General features: G+C 38.4%; 1 protein-coding gene and 1 long non-coding RNA gene across 2 annotated transcripts in view; both read right to left on the reverse strand.

Annotated features, from left to right (window-relative positions):
• LOC307132372 (uncharacterized protein) overlaps window positions 1–20767 on the reverse strand; it is a 117619-nt gene that overhangs the window by 94389 nt on the left and 2463 nt on the right. The window contains exon 2 of the mRNA XM_079826625.1: window positions 12964–13095. Coding sequence (XP_079682751.1) covers window positions 12964–13092 — 129 coding nt within the window. The 5' untranslated portion in view covers window positions 13093–13095. The remainder of the gene's footprint in view (window positions 1–12963; window positions 13096–20767) is intronic.
• Window positions 16566–18481, reverse strand: LOC307132259. The gene is made up of 6 exons (XR_013817273.1): window positions 18211–18481; window positions 17552–17625; window positions 17308–17355; window positions 17142–17224; window positions 16786–16991; window positions 16566–16618 (listed from the first exon to the last, which is right to left on the reverse strand). It is a non-coding gene; the product is annotated as an uncharacterized lncRNA (long non-coding RNA).

Here is a 20767-nt window from a genome sequence, read left to right on the forward strand (position 1 = left end):
GCGTGGTTTTTACATTCAAAAACATCATAATGAATAAGTAATAGGCAATTTTCTGCCCTGGTTTTGAGGCTCTCTCGAGAAACTTTCAGTTTTGATGGGCGTGCCGCACTGAAGACTTGGAGATAAACGCCGACGGCTAGGATTGGATAAGATTTGCATATTGAATGAGCTTCAGCTCCCCTGTGGTGGAAAGGGCAACCGAAATTAATCGCTCACAGGGCTCGGAAAATGTCTTTATCAAACAAACACAATGATTAATCTCTCATCCACCCACGATTGATAGGAATGTAATTTTTTTTATTAACGTTACTTGGCCCGCCCGATCAATGAATATAACTACGAACCGTACACACACACACACACACGCCATTCAAATATCAAGTCAAGAGAGTGAACACACACATCAAGAAAGGAATGTTATTTCACTATTTAAGATTTGGTAGCCCGTCTGGAAAACACATAGCCCTGGGATGTTGGGCTTTACGAGCCCTGGCCCATAAACATGTCCGAGTCTGATCCCAAATCGCAATGAACCAACAACACCACAAATAAAGGATTCTTCAGCCTTTTACAACGTGCTAAGTTATGTTCAGTTAGACATGTACACATTTATCAATAGATATCAAACGATCTGTAACAATGCAATACTATCACATATTAAAAAAAAAATGTTTTACTCACATTACTGTGTTGCTTCATTCATTCATGTAATCTCATCTTGTCTGCAAATCCAGTCTCTTGTTTACAAATGAATCCGTGGTTAAATGAAGGAACAGACGTGCAATGTCTACCCCATGTGAGCTGGATATTCATTAAAAATAAAGTTCATCCATGCATTCATAATATTGGAATCCGAATTAAGCTTATGTGGTATGTTTACTGCTTAAAAATTTGATGCGGTTTAGCTCTATGTAGGCCTATGTTATGTTAGTGGCAAGTGACGGCGGGCTTGGCTACAGATTCAGGCGTTGTTCTTTTTCTGTTGAGGCGGTGTTTCACCACACAATGACGTCAAGGTGTGGCATATTCTGAAATCGATCGTTTGCTAGGCCTGGTGTCTATAAAAGCTTTTCTTTGACTAACAAGGTTTTCAGCTCTGAAACTTACAGGATATTCTTATATTACGATGAACTTTTATATATCAAAGGCTGAATGAAAAGTTCATGACCCCTTTAAGGAGTTAAAGGCTACGGAGTCCCATGCATGACATGCAGGGAAAAAACTAAATATTAAGGCCAAGATTAAACTAAATTAAAGGGAGAGAATGCAATTAATGTATATTAATTAATGGTGCACTATGTAACTTTTTTTATTTTTCATTTAAATAATGAATCAATACACCATCAATCCTTCCAAAACGTGTTTTTGTCTTACCCTGATTCACTATGGTAAAACCGTTATAAATGTTTATATTTTAGACTTATTGGGATGGTTGTATCCGTAAATAGAGAAAAGTTGCTCCAGCTACTTTGATGCATATGGGAGTGGCATAGGTTAGATTTCACAACGAGCAAGAAAGGTTGACATTTAGCAGCTAAGGCCCAGTCCACAAGGAGACGTGTTTAGCTGTATTTATGTTAAAATTTTGTTCCGTATCAGCGGTTTGTCCACACAGATCCGGCGTTTTGGAAGCATGAAACTGATATTTTTTTTAACCGGGTCCCCGAGTGGATAAATCTAAAGACAAATCTAAGATCTTTTCTAGCAGCACCTGACCAATCAAGAATAGCACTTATCTCTCTATTCTTTTTCTGCTTGTCTATTTAAGAAAAAAAAGAAAAGAAAAAGTTCTGTTCTAGATTAACTGAGACTTGTTACAGCACTTTCATATTGTTGCCCTTGACTGTTCTAGTTGCTTCTATTGCACTCATTTGTAAGTCGTTTTGGATAAAAGCGTCTGCTAAATTACTAAATGTAAATGTAAAATAAATCTGAAAACGACACACTTGCGTTTTCGTGTGTGTACAGCCAATCTGTATATTTTGTGAAACGGTGATGCCATCACACCACGTCCCGTGCGGGAAAGACTAGAAAGGGATACAACTACGGGCACTGGGCATGCGCACATCAATATTGTGTCATTTAATTACTGTATTTGCATTATTGTAAGGGTAGGTTTAGGGTTGGGGTAGGTGTAAATAAAACACATCTGGTAAGTAGCACATTTATTCATTGTTATTTTATTGTGAGATTTTGCCTCACGTCCTACCATTGCTGTACCCCTTCTAGCCACAACTCTTCTTCCTTCTTCTCCGTTTTTAGTGTATTTCTGTGGCAGAATTACAGCGCCAAATACTGTCCTGGCATGTATACTAAATAGTTTTGAGTCGTTTTCATTGCTCTCTTGTGTATGCAGATATTTCTTGAAACGAGGGGGGAAAAAAGATCGTATAGGGAAAGCTCTGGCTTCGTGTGGACGGGGCCTAAATCCCAAAACCTCCAGGGAATCACCTGTTCTAAAAAAAACACCAACCAGAAAAGCTTCTGCTTGCAAAAATAAAACGTGACAGAGCTCATAATAAAACAGGAATCAAGATTGGCTTGGCTTTTTCATGGAGAGGGCGAGAACTGAGGGATTTGAAATGGCGTTATCATTAGTTAACAGGTGAGTAAGGTATTTTATTAAAGAGATAAATTGCCATATGTAGCTCTCTAACAATGTTCATTGTAAAGCATTACATTTCATTATGGTTGTTGTAGCACTGTGCTGCTATTGTATTAGCAGCTATTGTATATGTATTTTCAAGGAAGTACCGTGTCTAGTATAGCTACAGTATGTATTAAGATAGTCAGCCTGAGATCCTTTCCATCTAAACTGGTTACATCTCTTGAGGCTAGTAGTGAATGTTTTATGAGCAGTAGGATTTAACCATATTCATCCACAGTCACGCAGAGCCGAAGCACAACTAAAACAATGTCTTTCCGGAAAATGCATGCAGTTTTGTTTTTTAACCGTTAGAGGGCCATGGGACATGTACCTGTAATAACACATGGCCACAAATTAATACACTGTGGGAGCAAATTCTTAATTTAGTGGCCACAATATCCATTTTTTTCCTCCACATGTCAATATATTTTAGGTTTATAGCTATATATAATAGGCATATATATAAATATTTGAGAGTGTTCATGGAAGTAGACAGGGGCTATAGTTTGTTATAGCCCCTGTAATAATTTGCCTGTTCTGGTGAAGAGTCCTAATTTGTTTTGGTGAAGAGTTCTTCAAAGAATCATGGGTAATGTTAGACTGGGTAAACCCAGCCTGATCTGCCGGCGATTTGATTAACCTGTACATTCATTTCTACTGCTTCTGTTACACTTTTGCGGGACCCAGTCACAGACTGGCTTATCCGCCTGACAAGATCTGGACCAAATATTGATGCACCTCTTGATGGAAATAACATCACAGCATTTATTTTCATCAAGAGGTGCATACATTTTTGGTCAAGATCTTGTATAGACAATGCAAGAGTCAAGCACTCTGTCAAGTCTCCCAGCACATCCCAAAGACTTTCAATAAATGTAAGGTCTGGACTCTTTAATGATCTTGTGTCACAATTCACCAGTGTGAGTGCCCATGAGAACCACCTGAGGGCACTCCACTTCAGACTGTCACTCCACCCCGGACTTGTCACTTCATCATAAACTACATTACCCATAATCCTTTGCCCGGACTCATCATCACTCATTGTTTGCACCTGTGTCTCATCACCTCATTTACCCAATTACCCCAGCCTATATAAACCATGTTCACACTGTCTTTAACTGCGAAGTCTTGTTTGTCTCCATACTGCATTTCTGAGCGTTTCCCTGGTTTCATGTCTCTGGTTTTGGATTTCTTGCCTGTTCTGTGGATTACACGTTTGCCTGTCTCTCCTGTCTTGTTTGCTGTATTGGACTGATTACCTGTTATGACCTCTTGCCTGTTTTCTGACTACGATTGTTGATTACCCCTTACAAATAAAGCTGCATTTGGATTCTCAACCTCTGTCTCGGAGCAGTACGTTACATCTTGACATTGTCATCCTGGAATATGGCCATGATCTTCCTACATGGTTGTTTAAGAAATGAAAAGCTACACACTCCATCAACTAGGGTTGGAAGAACTGTTGGCAAACATATAACATACTAGAAACACAAAAACCACTGCAATAATGATCAGCCATTGACTCCTAAGCATTTGCCAATTTAAATCCAAACAGCGACTTTCTTTTTGGCCGGGCGGTGTAAATGGGATTTATTTTACTTTCGGAATCCGGCTACTGTTAGCTGATTGGCCGATGAGAAAATGCACAGTCCCAAACTGTTCACTAGTCCTGAGCTGTGACGTATAAAGACAGCAGACAAGGATAAAGAGTCCATTTTGTGCTTTTAAGGCCCTCGAAAGCAAAATTGGCCCATTAGTAAAACATCTGCTATAATTAAATATTTGCAACAGTTAAAATACGTTCTTGCAAACAATTGTGAAAGACATATAGAGTTTGTAGTTATGGTGATCTTCCAGTAAAACCAGCTAAAGTTCAAAAGGACACTTAAATTTCTGTTGGAAATATGCATCATTAGTGGTGCACAAAATCACATATTTCATCTGCAAAAACGGCAATACCATAACCTGTATATGCAATGCTCAAATCAAATGCACTGAACTAATTTTTACTGATGACATGACTGACACAAACAAAAAAAGGTGGCGGTTTCTAGACAGAGAGAGAATGCTGAGATAGTTGAGGCTGAAGTGTGTGTGAAGGGTGTTATATTCTTTTTAATATTCTATGAGCTCTGAGAGAACGCATTTCACGTAATTTAGACTGTTTATACGTAATGTAGAGAGCTTAACCACACCACACCACAGCACAACACCATATTCATCTTTCTAACACAAACTAAATCATAAACACTGGATTTTATCAGCAGCATACGTATCAGGTGTTGTACGATAATAGAATAATGTTAGCCTGACGTTGTCATACTCAGATTCTAGTCAGAATATGAGTCTGATACTGCTCCATTGGGCTGTGACTATGGGGCATATTTCAACCAAACCAAGAAAGAAAATGCCTCTGCACTCAATTGGATAGACCTACAACCAATCATAGCAACTCAAGTGACGTTTGTTGAGCAACGCAGAGTTGTCAACAGAACTCAACTGCCCGCACGCTGGAAGAAGTAGAAGAAGATGAGTGTAATCGATCTTTGTCGGTGTTGTAAAAATAAGGATACACAGAGTACTTATCAACACGATCATCATTTTTGAGAGAAATAGCAAAGGTGAAGGCATATATGAACAAGTTCTCCATTTAGTAAACAAATTCAACCCAAGCGCTCTTTGGTGACGTGGATGATTACGTTACTGTTGATCATCTGTCCATCATCGTATTAGGGCTGGGAAAAAAATCGATTTGATTTAAAAATCGAGTTGGTAGGTCAAATCGATTCATATTTTCCAAAAATCGATTTTTTTGATTTTTTTTCTCCCCCTCTGCAGTATAGCGCAATACATACATTTTGCATTCGCCAAATGTTCCTTCAGGGTTTCCGTAGCACACTCAACGGGCGGCGCAGCCCTCTGCCCCTCCCCTCTCCCGAGGGCAGCGCATGGATACACAAACAATATGGCAGAAACAGCCGGCGAAAGAGAGCAGCTCCTTCCAAAAAAATGTTCTTCGACTTTAGTCGTGTGGAATTGGTTTGGATTTACGGCATCTGATGAGGAACAGACAACACCTCGATGCAAACTAAGTCTTAAGGCTGTTGTTGCTGGCAGCAGTACGACAAATCTGTTTCAGCATTTAAAGCGAAGACATGCGGCTGAGTGGGAGAAGTGTTGCCTTCTTCGAAAAGAAAACTACTCTAGTGGCGTTAGTGCTAGCACCCCGTTTGCAAAGCAAACAACTCTTCAACAACCGAGCTTGCCTCAAGCCTGCTGTTGTTGATAGGCTCATTTTCCTTGCAAAGAATGTTTAAAATGCAATTACATTTTTTATGGCGAATGGTGTTACTGTTTACATGTTCAATTAACTAAGAGTTACCTCAGGATTTTTTGTTGTTTATTAGCTCAACCCAAATACAGTATAAATAATTTGGATGTTTAACAATCTTTGTTGCACACTGCACAGTGACTTTTCAGTTAGATAAAGGGTTTGCCGTTGCAATTTTATATTGATGCACTTTAATTAAATATAATAAATATATATTTTTAAAATATATGTACAGTTTGCAATTATTTTGTTTTAAATGGGGGGCGGCGGAAAAAAAATCGAATCGAATCGTAAATCGAGTTTTTTATAAAAAAATCGCAGATTTTTTTAGGGGGGAAAATCGCCCAGCCCTACATCGTATACAGCCGGCTCTGACAATTTGATTGGTCTGAACTAATCTGGTTTGAGCATAGTTGCTCCACAACGGATCAAGTCCAGACCGAACTTCCCAACCTCAAATGTTGTGGGCGGGGCTATGTTCGGCTGGCATCCAGACTAGTGTAATGTAGTTTTTCGCAAGGAATCGCTGTTAAACACAATTATTTAATATACAATTAGAAACAATGCAGGCTGGAGGCTTCAACAAAAGCGTATACCATTGATTAAAATACCTCATAGCTCACATATTCCAGGGTGACAATATCAAGATTCATCAGCTCAAACTGTGAAAGAATGGTTGGGAGGGAGCATGAAGAATCATTTTCAAACATGAATTGGCACCTCTGAATCCAGACTTTCAAATTCATTGAAAGTCTTTGGGATGTGCTGGACTTGACTTTACAGAGTGCTGGACTCTTGCATTGTCAATACAAGATCTGGACCAAAAATGTATGCACTTCTTCATGGAAATAACATCACAGCATTTATTTCCATCAAGAGGTGCATTCATTTTTGGTCAATCTGTAAAGTCTCCTCCAGCACATCCCAAAGACTTTCAATAAATTTAAGGTCTGGAATGGTGCCAAATCATGTGTGAAAACGATCCTTCATGCTCCCTCCCAACCATTCTTTCACAGTTTGAGCTGATGAATCTTGACATTGTCATCCTGGAATATGGCCATGATCTTCCTACATGGTTGTTTAAGAAATGAAAAGCTTCACACTCCATCAATTAGGGTTGGAAGAACTGTCGCCAAACATATAACATACTAGAAACACAAAAATCACTGCAATAATGATCAGCCATTGACTCCTAAGCATTTGCCAATTTAAATCCAAACAGCGACTTTCTTTTTGGCCGGGCAGTGTAAATGGGATTTATTTTACTTTCGGAATCCGGCTACTGTTAGCTGATTGGCCGATGAGAAAATGCACAGTCCCAAACCGTTCACTAGTCCAGAGCTGTGACGTATAAAGACAGCAGACAAGGATAAAGAGTCCATTTTGTGCTTTTAAGGCCCTCGAAAGCAAAATTGGCACATTTGCTACAATTAAATATTTGCAACAGTTAAAATATGTTTCTTGCAAACAATTGTGAAAGACATATAGAGTTTGTAGTTATGGTAATCTTCCAGTGAAACCAGCTAAAGCTCAAAAGGACACTTCAATTTCTGTTGGAAATATGCATCATTAGTGGCGCACAAAATCACATATTTCATCTGCAAAAACGGCAATACCATTACCTGTATCTGCAATGCTCAAATCAAATGCACTGAACTAATTTTTACTAATGACATGACTGACACAAACAAAAAAAGGTGTTGGTTTGTAAACAGAGAGAGAATGCTGAGATAGTTGAGGCTGAAGTGTGTGTGAAGGGTGTTATATTCTTTTTAATATTCTATGAGCTCTGAGAGAACACATTTCACGTAATTTAGACTGTTTATACGTAATGTAGAGAGCTTAACCACACCACACCACAGCACAACACCATATTCATCTTTCTAACACAAACTAAATCATAAACACTGGATTTTAAAAATTAAAATCAGCATACTATCACTATCAGCAGCATACGTATCAGGTGTTGTATAATAATAGACCTATTCCATAACAGCTTTACCTAAATTAAAATACTACTGCTAATGTTCAGAAGTTTGCAGAAGGTTACAGATTCAATTCCATAAGGCAAGATGTGAAAACTTACTGAGAGTGCAATACTATATCATCATTGTGCCCCTGATATCTAATACCACATCGCATCATTGTTTTTGGAATGAATGTACTGTATGTCAGTTCATACAGGAAAAAAACAAAAAAACATCTGCTTAATGGCAATTAACTTATCACAGAGTTAAAGACCACAAAACAATCCTATCTGTACAATCTTTTCATTAAAGCAGTATATCCTTATTTTAATCTATACCTTCCACATACTATGACGCAACAGATGAAGTCACATCGCATTACAGGAAGATATATTACACCAGAGTTACACCACAGAATGAATCATTAAAAAGCACATGGGTGATTGTATATGTTTGAAATTGCATTGTTTTGGCGACCAGACCAGATTTGGCGACCAGACCAGATGCAAAAACTATTAAACTGGCTGCTGATTGGAATTAATTCAGGATAACATGTGAATTGTATTCATTCAGATATTCATAGTCAAAACAGATCGATCCGACATCAATTGATATGATGCTAACAATTAAATCCCTTTCGAAAAAAGTACTCCAACAGTATCATGGTTCATGATGATGGTGCTTTCCTAATTATCATGGTACTTAACGATTACTAAAGTACTTTAAGTCTGCAGGAAAGTCTTTCTTCCCTATTGTGACAAATATCCAAGCAAAACAGCCACAAGAAAATATGTAGGTTGTCCCGCCCTTGCGCCAGTAAACACGTCATCAGAGAAGAGAAGAGATGTCGCTGCAAGAAGGAGGGGAAGTTATTTTGATATTTAAAGATTACGAAGGCATGTGCACAGATAAATCATTTATAATAAATACTGCAATATTTCATTAAAAAAAAAGATTTGTCAATTTTGATTTCATGGTGACTAATAATATCACGCCTGTGCTTTTTGATATTGGTCAGTAAAACACTTTAATGAATACATTTTATAAATGTATGTCATATAAAGTACAATACTCATAAAATATTAATATAGTTAAAATATAGTTGGCTCAGCTATCTTTTATCGTGCACACTTGTTCACACAACAGCTATAACAAGATTTTGAATTTTAGTTTGAGGTGTAGAATTAATATATATATATATATATATATATATATATATATATATATATATATATATATATATATATATATATATATATATATATATATATATATATATATATATATATATAATCATATAAGAAGGGTTTTAACTAGAAACCAAGATTCAAAAAGAAAACACACTTGGACTTTTGGCTCAGATGTGACAACTAGCCCCGGCCTCACATATCACTTCTAGGTTGTTTAAATTAAAAAATATATATATTATTAATAAACGTTTATTCGTTGCTAAAATACAGAATTGTAGCTGATCATGACAGGAATCTAGAGGGAGTTTGAAGAGCTCAGAAGTGATGGGCTATCTCTTTAATAGTACAAGCTACTGTGAGATTCAGCAGTGCTGCAATCTAAAATGGCTTTGGACAAAACTACCCCACACAGCCATGTGTTTCACTGGCACAGAGATCCTGAATAATGTTTTCAGCACATTTAATACAGCATGCGGTCTACCGTATGTATTTATAAGGTTATAGTGCATACGACCGCACGAGCACGAGCCACTGCCATTTACAACCAAAGCAGCAACGCAAACATACAAACGACTAAACAGGCGTATTGCAACACATTTAAAGACATCTCTGACCAAAACATCCACCTATAAACACAACATGCTCTCAGATCAGCTGAGCGCGTGCACGAAACCAAGCGATGGACAGCGACTCTACCTCTTCCGCCGCTCTTCCGTTAAAAGATGATTCCCGTAAGGACAGCCGTGTCCAACTGTGTCATATTAAGGGGCAGCGTACGGCTCCGGTCCGCTGTCCGTGCTATCCGGGCTTAAAACGGTTCATTAGCGACCGTCGGGAAGAGAAAAGCGCTCGAGCGGGCGGTACTGAGGAGACCGCACGCGCGCGCACTCACTCACTCGCTCGCTCACACTGCTGGAAGAGCGCAACACACACACGAATACACTCAGCCTTTAGCGCGCGCTTTAAGCGTTCTTCATCTGTGTGTGTGCTGGATCGACGCAGAAGAAGATATGTGAACACCACTGGCCTGTTCTATCTCTCTTTACCACACAGACTCACAGAAGCACGCACAAGTGCAGAGCCAGTGCAGCTTACAGCAGGACAGTCGTGCGTTGGTTCACATCTCTGTCATGTAAATACACATCTCTCATGCCCAATGCTGTGCATCTGCATTTTCTGCATTATCTTCCAGGTGAGCATCACCCATCCGCCCTGGAGGGCCATGACTGGAGCTGACAAGGTCAAATAAGGGGTTTTTGAATTCTCTCTCTCTCTGCACGCACCCTTCCCCCATCACTGACCACATTTACATAAACATCATTTTCTTATTAAGGTCAATATTGTAGTTAAACCTTAAACAAAAAGGATGTTGATGAGTTGCACAGCTTTCAGAATATTCCTGAATACATTAGAGTAAACATCTCAATTATCATCCATGCCCTAAATAAAATTAAAATTCACTCAATTTATTTTTTAAGTGTGTGTTATTAATCTTATTGTGAACAATTCAATTAATTTATTTCTTTTTTAAAGCTGTTTAATTAAAGTGTCATAACTCAACCTTTCAGTGAAAACGACAGACTTATTTTTGGTGATGTATGTCGGACTTCTCCAATCATTTAGTCCGCTTAAACCCCGCCCCTTTCTTACAATTAACTGCAGGCTAACATTCAGATCCTCATCCATCCAATCAATAACCGATGGATAGAACAAAGTCCCCGCCACATTTTTTCTTTTTCAATAATCCGTTTCACTTTGTAAGTGCATCACAACTTCTCCGTCGCTACTTACAATGTGACTTTAATGACTAAAAATGTGATTCTTCAATAGCTCAACTATTCACTTTCTGTATGACCCAGAGTTACTTTGTTGGTACATACACAGATTAATGTTAAATGAATGGATAATCCCAAATACGTTTTTTACACAACCTAAAATTCTGATTAATATAGGCATATGCAAGTGGTCTGACTCATATTATAAGAAACTGGAAGATTGGATTCATTTAACTATGGAAATTAGGTTAATGTCTTTATGTGACTCTTACATAATGACAAAATTCGGATTAATATTAGAATATTCTTTCACATAAACACAATCACAACTATATGCAGAAGTATTTGAAAATCAGTATGTTATATACGAAGGCTGTCTGAATAGTAGAAGTATTGAAGCAGAGATTCTGTGTGCAACCAGTGGACACTTTACTATCCCATGTGGCCATGGGTCAAAGAACATCCGGGTTTGAAGACAATTCCAACATGGCGGATTATGCCCGGGAATGTATTTATACTACACACCTGTGCATATCTAAAGAACATGCTTCAACTGTGGTCGAGAATTCCGCACATACTTGTCTGCGTATTACATGCTTTAACACATATCTGCGATTCGACTGCAGAAGCTGGATTTGTTAATGAGGATCCCTTGTGAGAACCCCTGTGAACCCTCTCTCTCCTGTTCTCATGCGTGCTCGCCTACGCTTTCCACCAGTGAGTGAGCCAGACCAATCGTTTATCTCCCACTGTGCAGTGGCAGGACCGTTCCCAGCAGCCCCGGCCAATCAGAGATCAGGGATGCAGGAGCAGCAGGGTATTAAGGAGGATTATTTGGACAGTTCAGGGTTTCCCCAGACTTGCAATGAAACAATAGGACAAGACTGCCCTCTGTGCCTCTCACCAGTATTGCACACTTACTAAAATGCCAACAGAAACAAATAAATGCCCTGCATAAATACAGCGGCGTGTCCAGCAAAGACGATGAGGTTCAAGAAAGAAATACATGGAAACTCTTAAACTAGATGAAAAAACAAGCTTTACTTGTTCGGATACTCATTAAACTGCTGCCTGGCAACCGCAGCAATTATTAAGTGGGCTGTCATTTTCCTCTTTCTGTCCCCGTCTCCCCCCGTCTCTCCCAAAAGAGCCCTCTGCTGTCTCATGGGACATCTAGCATTGCATAACCACAGCCAAATATGGCAACATTCTAGTATATAAACATGCACAGATTGCCATCTCTAAAAGGCACATCTAGACCCTGAGTACATCGCAGGACTCATTAACATCTCTAAAACACTCCAGCCAAGTAAATGTTATTTGCCCTCGGTATAAGTGAGCAATTTCCATCCTCTTCAGATCTGAAGCAGAAAACGTGTCTGGTCATAAGCACTGTAGGTTAAAGTGAAGGATCGATTTAGTCTTTGTTAAATAAGAGACTGGAGCTGGCTGAATAGCTACTTTGCCACAAAAAGACCCAATGGTATGTACAATTTGATCTTTCGCTAAGGTCAAGTGATAAATGTCGATCTGTTACTCAAAGAAATACCACAGGTGCTCCAAACTGTTTTCCCATGATACTAACTGATACTCTACGCATAAAGCTTGCAACAGGTCATCAATAGACTTCAGAAAGTAGTATTTTTGTGTGTGAAAGAACAGATGGAGGATGTGAGGTAAAGGAGTGGTGAAAAGGGGTAGAGGAGGGAGTAGGCTAAGTCCTCAGAAAACCAAACTATGATCAGGACACACACTAATCCAATAATTCCTAGACCACAGCTCTGTGGTTGAACCAAGACTTCAAAATCGCTGGCAGATTCATATATATATATATTTTTTTTTTTTCAATTCTGAAATCTAAAAGCTAATCTCAAAGACATGGTAAGAAGTATTGTAAAGTAAAATAAAGAAGGCTGTGAAAATAAATCTGCATTGTTTATCCTTCTGATTATCCACAAAATTATGATTCGAGTCCACACAACATCTACAAACAAAAACACAAACAATTAATGATAATCTATGGTGCATTTTTTTGATTGACCTAAAGACTCACCTTATCCTTGGTCCTGCCTGGTCCATTGGTTCTGTTAGAGATGACTGACAGCTGTTTTTGGACCCACTGTAACTCCCTTTGGGGCTGTTTTAGTACCTCCACCTTACACTGCCTTTCAAACCCCATCATCTCCTACAGGACAGATAGACGTCACGTAAACATGTAGACCAGGGAGAGTTATAACACCATAAGTTTAACTAACTAGAAATGTGCAACAGGGTAAATGTACTATTATTCATGATCACTATCCTCCTGGTCAAAGTCAAAGCATCAAAGCATCAAGTCTCTGTCTTAGTCTCAATAAGGATTATAAATGACAAAAAATAGTATTTAGTTAAACAAAACAATATTAAAATAAACAAATAAAAACACAAAGTAAAATTCCATATCTGTATACAATTTGATATCATGTTAATGGTCGCTAAATAACTAATAGTGCATTGTTTATTTAACTTGATGGCATTCAAGGTGTGCTTGTCTCTTGTTTATTCAGCTGTCTTTGACTCTATACTGACACCTAGTGGCGTGGATGCATGACGATTTTCATAAACTGCTGTTGTTTCGCACCAAAGCTGTTTATCTTTTGATTTAAGATTTTGTTCTGAATCTACTTCAAATTTTATTTGCAGTTTTTGAACTAAGTTTCCTATATGTTTAATACTTCGAGAGAGGAAAAAAAACATACAATTAAAGGGAGGGATGGGTTGGATAGTAGTAGGTTACAGGGAACAATTATTTTGAATAAGTAATAAATAAAGAGCTGCAACTAACGATTATTTTTTCTGTCGACTAATCTAACGATTATTTTTTCGATTAGTCGACTAATCTAACGATTATTTTCCAGATTAATCTTATGATTCTTTTTTACTGATTATTGTATTTCAAAGAGGGTAGTGAATTTGTATATTATTTTAACATGAAATCAATGAATGATGACAATATTAATTGTATTTCAGGAAAGGTAGTGTACATAGTATGCCATTTTATAATGAAATATATGAACACAAGAAGCTTTTTAAACATAATATATAATGATATTCATCATAAAATGTATACAGAGTAGGCCTAATTAGGAAAAGTTGTTTACTATAGGCTAGTAGTTGAGTATGATTTACTTATTGATTTGTGTCAATAGTAAACGAAAATGCACTTGTATTTATCTGCAAAAGGTTCACATACAGGAGCTTTCAGCATAGTTTTAATATAGTATAACTAGTCGTCTATTTTGAAGATACATGTGCATAAACAACGACTAAAGCTGCCAGAAGTTTTTGCCCAAACTTCAAAGACACATTTAAATGATTAAAGCTAGAGGCATATCTTAACTTTAATGTTACTTTAATCATGAAAACTACCTATATACAGCATGTTTTATGCATATGTGTTTGGGACAGAGGGGAACCAGGTCGCATTAACAGGAGATATATGCAGCCCATAATAAATAAAAGCACGAGACGTACTGGGGTCGGAGAAGAACCCCGGAAAATGTGACCGTCTGTTGCAATACACGCGCCACGGTTCAGCTGCGCGAGAGAACACTGGAAGGGTTGCCAGGTTTACACAACAAAACCCACCCATTCGTTACTCAAAACTAGCCCAAAACAAGCCCAATCGCGTTTCGGGGAGGTTCTCTGGTAAACATCGCGTTCGGGGTGTTAAATATGTGTGTTTTTTTGCTTCAACCCGCGGACATGAGACACAGCCCGCGGCAACAGTGTAGAAGTAGCCCAATTCCGCGGAAAAAAGCGGACTTGGCAACACTGATTGGCAGTGTGAAAGCTCCCGCTCTCCACGCGCACAGCTTCTGCTCTGCCTGCGCGCGCAGTGTGAAACCGGCGTTACAGAGCGAACAAAGCACAGTTTTACTCGGCTTCTGTTTAAAGTACCCCCACACTTTTGAATGTCGCGGTCTGGCTTTATATGATAAATGATAATTTTCACTATGCCCGGGAGCAGAAGCTGCCATTATTCTAGATCTTCTGTTCCATTCTAGAACGTAAATAATGTGCCGCCGACGCGTCGACGCATTTCACGCACGTCGACGTATTTTCGTAGTCGACGTCATCGACGACGTCGACGCGTCGTTGCAGCCCTATAAGTAGCTAAATTAAAACCGCAAAGACATGAACTAATTTAAAATGCAACTACAGCTTTCTTTGGGCTTGACTTTTACCCAGATAGCAATGAGTCGGCGGACCACCGGCGGTGATCCGGCGGCTGTAGAAGCGTCAGAATTGCGTAATCGCAAACACGTTTGACGGCGCACCGCCGGCGGCAGGCGCTTTTTAAAAGCGGCAGCCGGCTTCCTACCGCCTTCGTACCGCCGCCGGCCCGCAGGCAAACCGCCGTTCCGCCGCCTTTATACCAGAAGGCGGCCCGGCGGAGGCAAACGCTTTTTTCGAGCGATCTGCCTCCGCTTATTGTGTAATAAATAATATATATATTTATTTATTTATTATTCATATATTTGTAACATGCAGTTTATGATGGATAATAATTGAACAAACCAGATAAATTCCCATTTGGCATTTTTATTCCACATTTCAAAGTACATTAACTGTCAATGATACAAGATAATATAAATTAAATATAAATAACAGACAATAAATAAGCTTAAATAGGCCTATAAATAACAAAAAACATTTTTACTAAAGAACCTGCATGTTTCCAATTAAATTTTGGTTTAAAAAAAAAAAAAAAACAGCCTTACAAGCAAATTATAACACTTACAATATTTGTTAATAACAAATAGGTCAGCTCTGGGATGAAAAGAATTACCATTAAATATTATATCAAATAATGAGGATATTTGGTACCAAAGAATGTGCAGGATACCAAATAAATCGAGGTATAACATCACATTTAACAAGCCATTTCTAACAATAGCATAAATGGTAATAATTTAGAGTAAAGCTCTGGAGAAGAATAGAACAGTAGTAGAACAGACCATTATAACAAGCCTGACTATGGGTTCTCCGGTTTTCCCCGACCTCCAGAATGAGGCAGCGCAAATTGGCTTATCTTCAGTGATTTCTTGTGCGCCTATATAAAGGACAAACAACCTCGCCATCCCATATCTATCCAAGGAGCTGCCTTCAAGGCAGGGTCACAGGGAATAAAAAAAAAGTAATTTCCACAGTGAACAGTGTGGATTGGGTGAGTGTAGCCTGAAACTTCTGGCTTCTTTAGGGGTCTTGATGTTACTGACTGCAGGATAAAGAAAGGGTTCCAGGTGTCAGTAGTCAGCCTAGGTGTAAGAGGTCGGCTGTGGGTCCCTCTCAGCTGTGCGGCGTCTTTTTCCACCTTCACGATCAGATGCTCCTTTCAGGTAACGCATAGCGCTAACCTGGACCGCCTCATCAGTGGCATCCTGGGTTGCCGGGTTCTTCCGGATGGCTCCTGTAGAAAATACAGATCTGTCATTCCATGTGAATGTCATAAGGCCACACACATCTACTTAAATATATAACAAATTTATATATTTATATATATTACTTTGAACAATGGTCTTCAGGAACATGTCTCTAAAACATGCTTTATCCCCTACACCCTTCCAGGTTGTATTAATGGAAAGGTGATTAGAGAAGATACTCTGAAGCATTCGCCACACGGTTGTCTTTAGGTCCCTCCCACATTTGATTGCCAAAAACCGAAGCTGAAAATACAAAAAAGTGTTACAAATTACATATCTCTGAAGCTTCTCATACATAAATATAAAAATGTGACAGGCTGTGATTCAGACTGTAGAATATGCAGTGTACAATCTTAAATTTTACTTTTTAGATTACCCTACAGCATTATAAACAAAATCAGCACACTTACTGGAGCTCTTTATCCTGCCTCAAACTGTTGTCAAGCAACGCCAAATGGGTTGTCTAGGGGGAGTAACAGACCCCCTGGCAGGGATAACTCTCCAAAAGACACATTGGCACTGAAATGTTGCAGCATAGTGTCCATTTTGTTGTCCATGCTACGCACAACATCGGCAAACTCTCCAAGACGTCGCAGCATTAGGGTCTGATCTGCACCTACAGGGGTTCACAGAATAAAAGAATAAAGCAGTCAGTCCTGGTCCCTCAACTACTAAACTATGACATTTACAACTAGGTCTACTACATGTACAGGTGGCCCCAGTGGGAATTAAACCAACAACCACAGGTGTTGTTTGCAAGTTGTACCTGATTGCCCAGTACGAGCAAACGTCATCAACATTGTTTCACTTCCTTCACCTGCTCATGAAGTGAGCCGCTGCCATCCGAAGCTACAAAATGAAAGGCATTTGGTAATTTTGGACCTACATCACAGTCAAAAAAGTAAAATTTAAGAAAGAGTGCATGTTCTCACCTGCTCGTGCATTGCTTTCCCTCAGGGCTTGGTTCTCATTCTGGAAATCTACATAAAAAATATTTTATTTTAATTATATATATATATATATATATATATATATAAAACAACAACTACAGGCACAATTTTCCATACTGTTAAAGTTTCCAACATCTGCAATTTCCTGTTTGTCCATCTCAACTCCTTTCAATATTCTTCTCCTTATAGCCCAGTAACTAGACATTGTGACTAACAATTTATTTACCTTGAAAGCCGAAACGATTGTCCAATAGTAGGTCTCTTGGATGAAGATAACCGATTGTGCTCTGGTCAAGGTATCTGCAAGAAAATGTGAACAAAACCGCATTGTTAACGTTAAATACAGAATATACAGTAGCTATGCTGTGGGGGGAAAAACTGGTCAGCCAAATGTGGAACAGTAAAATGTATTCATTCAGTGTAGTGATTCAAGTAAACTGCATTGTCCTCAAACATAATAAGTACAGCAGTTCAGAGAAATAACTCATAAATGACCTTAAATGCTAGAAGAACAGTAGCAACACAGCACGTTAGCTAACACTTGCTAAAACTGACCTAGCAGCATGCTTGTTCGGACTAACAAAATAATTTAAATAACCTATATACATCATTCTGTTTTGTTAGAAAACACCAAAAGTTAAACTTAAGTCTTTCTAGATGTAAAGCTTTGGCTAACTTACCTACAGTAGCTAGATACATTTTAACATGTAGAACATGCTTGAACTCAGTGTGTAAAAAAGGCGAAACAGCACGTGTTAGCTAACACTGTGCATTGTGCACTATATCAGCGTGCGTGTCTGAACAAACTAATTAAAACAACCTACCGGTATATACATCAAAAATGAACATAATATTGTGTGACACAAAAAGGAAACATGTACTTACTTAAACGCTCGTAGTCGAGGATATTTTCTGATCTCCTCTCTTCAAATACTAAAACCATGTGATGAGCGGCCGCTGTTGGTAAATCTGTATGTTTTACCGGTTTGTCTTCCGCCTTTTTTAGGTATACTGCCCCTCTCGGCCGGTGGAGGTACTTCTCTGTTTTTTTTTTTATTTTATTTTTATTTAAATTAGTACATGTATAGACAAGTACAATACAAAAAGTACAATGAGAGAAAAATAAAAATAATAAAGCATTGTGGTACAGTTCCGAATATGTAGAACAAAGAATAACAACAAATGTAACACTGTATATAAAATAAATAATAAAAATAAGAATTCTGAGATAGAAAATACTTTATAATATTAAGGCAGTCACATGAAATTGAAAAGCTTTCAGGTTTCTGTTTTTGTAAGCTTTTTGTTTTGCGACCTCATGTTTGAGAGGGTTTCAAATATTGTAAAAATCAGCTTTATAAGAGGTAATATTAGAGGGCTTCTTTTGAGTTATTCTTGTCTTATGAATGTAGAATTTTTCCTAAATAATTAATAATATATTTTTGTTTTTCAGAAAAATATGGGTTTTGAAAACAAAGTAAAATGTCATGAAGTTAGTTCTAATTTTTTGTCATGTCTATTTTAAAGTCAGTCCAAAAAGAAATAGAAAAAAGGGCAATACAAAAATAAGTGTTATTCTAAAATGAACTTTCAAACTTTCTTAACCCTCCTATTATGCTAAAAAAAAAAAAAAAAGTATTACATCCATTATGGGTCAAATTGACCAACACACTCGACATGCAAATAATCAAGTGAAAATTTAAATGTAATTTCCTAAACCTAACCTTATCATGGAATCAAGAGTCAAGAATCTGTTATAAACCCTAATGGCTTTGGAGCAAAAAAAAACTAATATTTGATATAATTCACATATAGGCTATTATGATTTTATAATCGCTTCAAATGTGAGAACTAGTTAAAATGCTGTCAGTTCCACTCTATTTCCCAACAAGCCAAACATAGCCAACGTGGCTGGTCGAATTTGAGAGTAGAAATCCTTGCATTTCACAGCGGCTTGCCGCCAGCCGGCCGCGGTCCATTAGGCGGAGGCAACCGCCAGAGAAAATGAAGCCGGCGGCCCGCCGGCTAGTCGGCCGCGGCATCTCGCAAGAAATGGGAGTGACGTATTCGGCGGCAAACGTTTCATCACCGCCAGCGGGACGCACCTATAGCCGACAGCTTAGGGCCGGCGGCAAAAAGAAGCCGTGCCGATATTTTTTGCTATCTGGGTATAGAGTATACTGTTGTTGTTGAAAGAGTAGGCTAATTGTAATCACACTTATCAAAACTGACAGTGAAGAGATGTATAATGTTACAAAAAGTATATTTCAAATAAACTCTTTTGAACATACTATGAACTTTCTATAATTTTCTTTCAAGGAATCCTGAAAAAAGTATCATGGTTTCTACAGAAATATTAAGAAGCACAACTGTTTTCAACATTGATGATAGTAACAAAATCTTTCTTGAGCATCAAATCAGCATATCAAAATGATTTCTGACGGATCATATGACACTGTAGACTGGCGTAATGATGCTGAAAATTCAGCTTTGCCAACAATATATGTTTTTTTTTCATAATAGTAATTTTTACTGTATTTTTAACCAAATAATTCAACCTTGGAGAGCATAAAAGACTTCTATCAAAAAAATCAAGAAATCTTACCAAACCCAAACATTTGAATGGCAGTTTAAATATGACACATAGCAGAAAAACAGATGGTGAAAACAAATGGTAAAACATTCCTCAGTCTCCCCTACCCACACATACACAAACGCAAGCATAACTTGCACAAAATGCGCACACATATACATATACATATACAAACACTTTTTACATCATGCATGCAAATCGCCCCCAGACGTCTGACATCATGCACAGACCCCTGGTGCAGTCACTCTCACACACACACACACACACACACACACACACACACACACACACACACACACACACACACACACACACACACACACACACACACACACACACACACACACACACACACACACACACACACACACACACACACACACACACACACACACACACACACACACACACACACACACACACACACACACACACACACACACACACACACACACACACGCGCGCGCGCGCGCGCGCGTCTGGTTCGCTATCTTTGTGGGGACTCTCCTCTATATTCTATCCCCTTACACTAACCCTAACCCAAAACCTACCCATCACACAAAACTTTCTGCATTTTTACACAAAAATAAAAAAAAATCTGTATGATTTATAAATTAGTTTCCTCATGGGGACCTTAATTTAGATCCCCACGGGGACACAAGTCCCCATGAGTCAGTGTGACTCACCGGGTCCCCACCGGGATAGAAAAACATGAACCCACACACACACACACACACTGAGCCATATCACTAAAAGCATGAACATTAACATGTCCCTCGCATCCACAACATAAATCATTCTTATAAACACATGCATAGATTATATTTTACACTTTCATTCCCTATGAAT

The sequence above is a fragment of the Gobio gobio genome, assembly GCF_949357685.1.
Source record: "Gobio gobio genome assembly, chromosome: 10".
NCBI lineage: Eukaryota > Metazoa > Chordata > Actinopteri > Cypriniformes > Gobionidae > Gobio > Gobio gobio.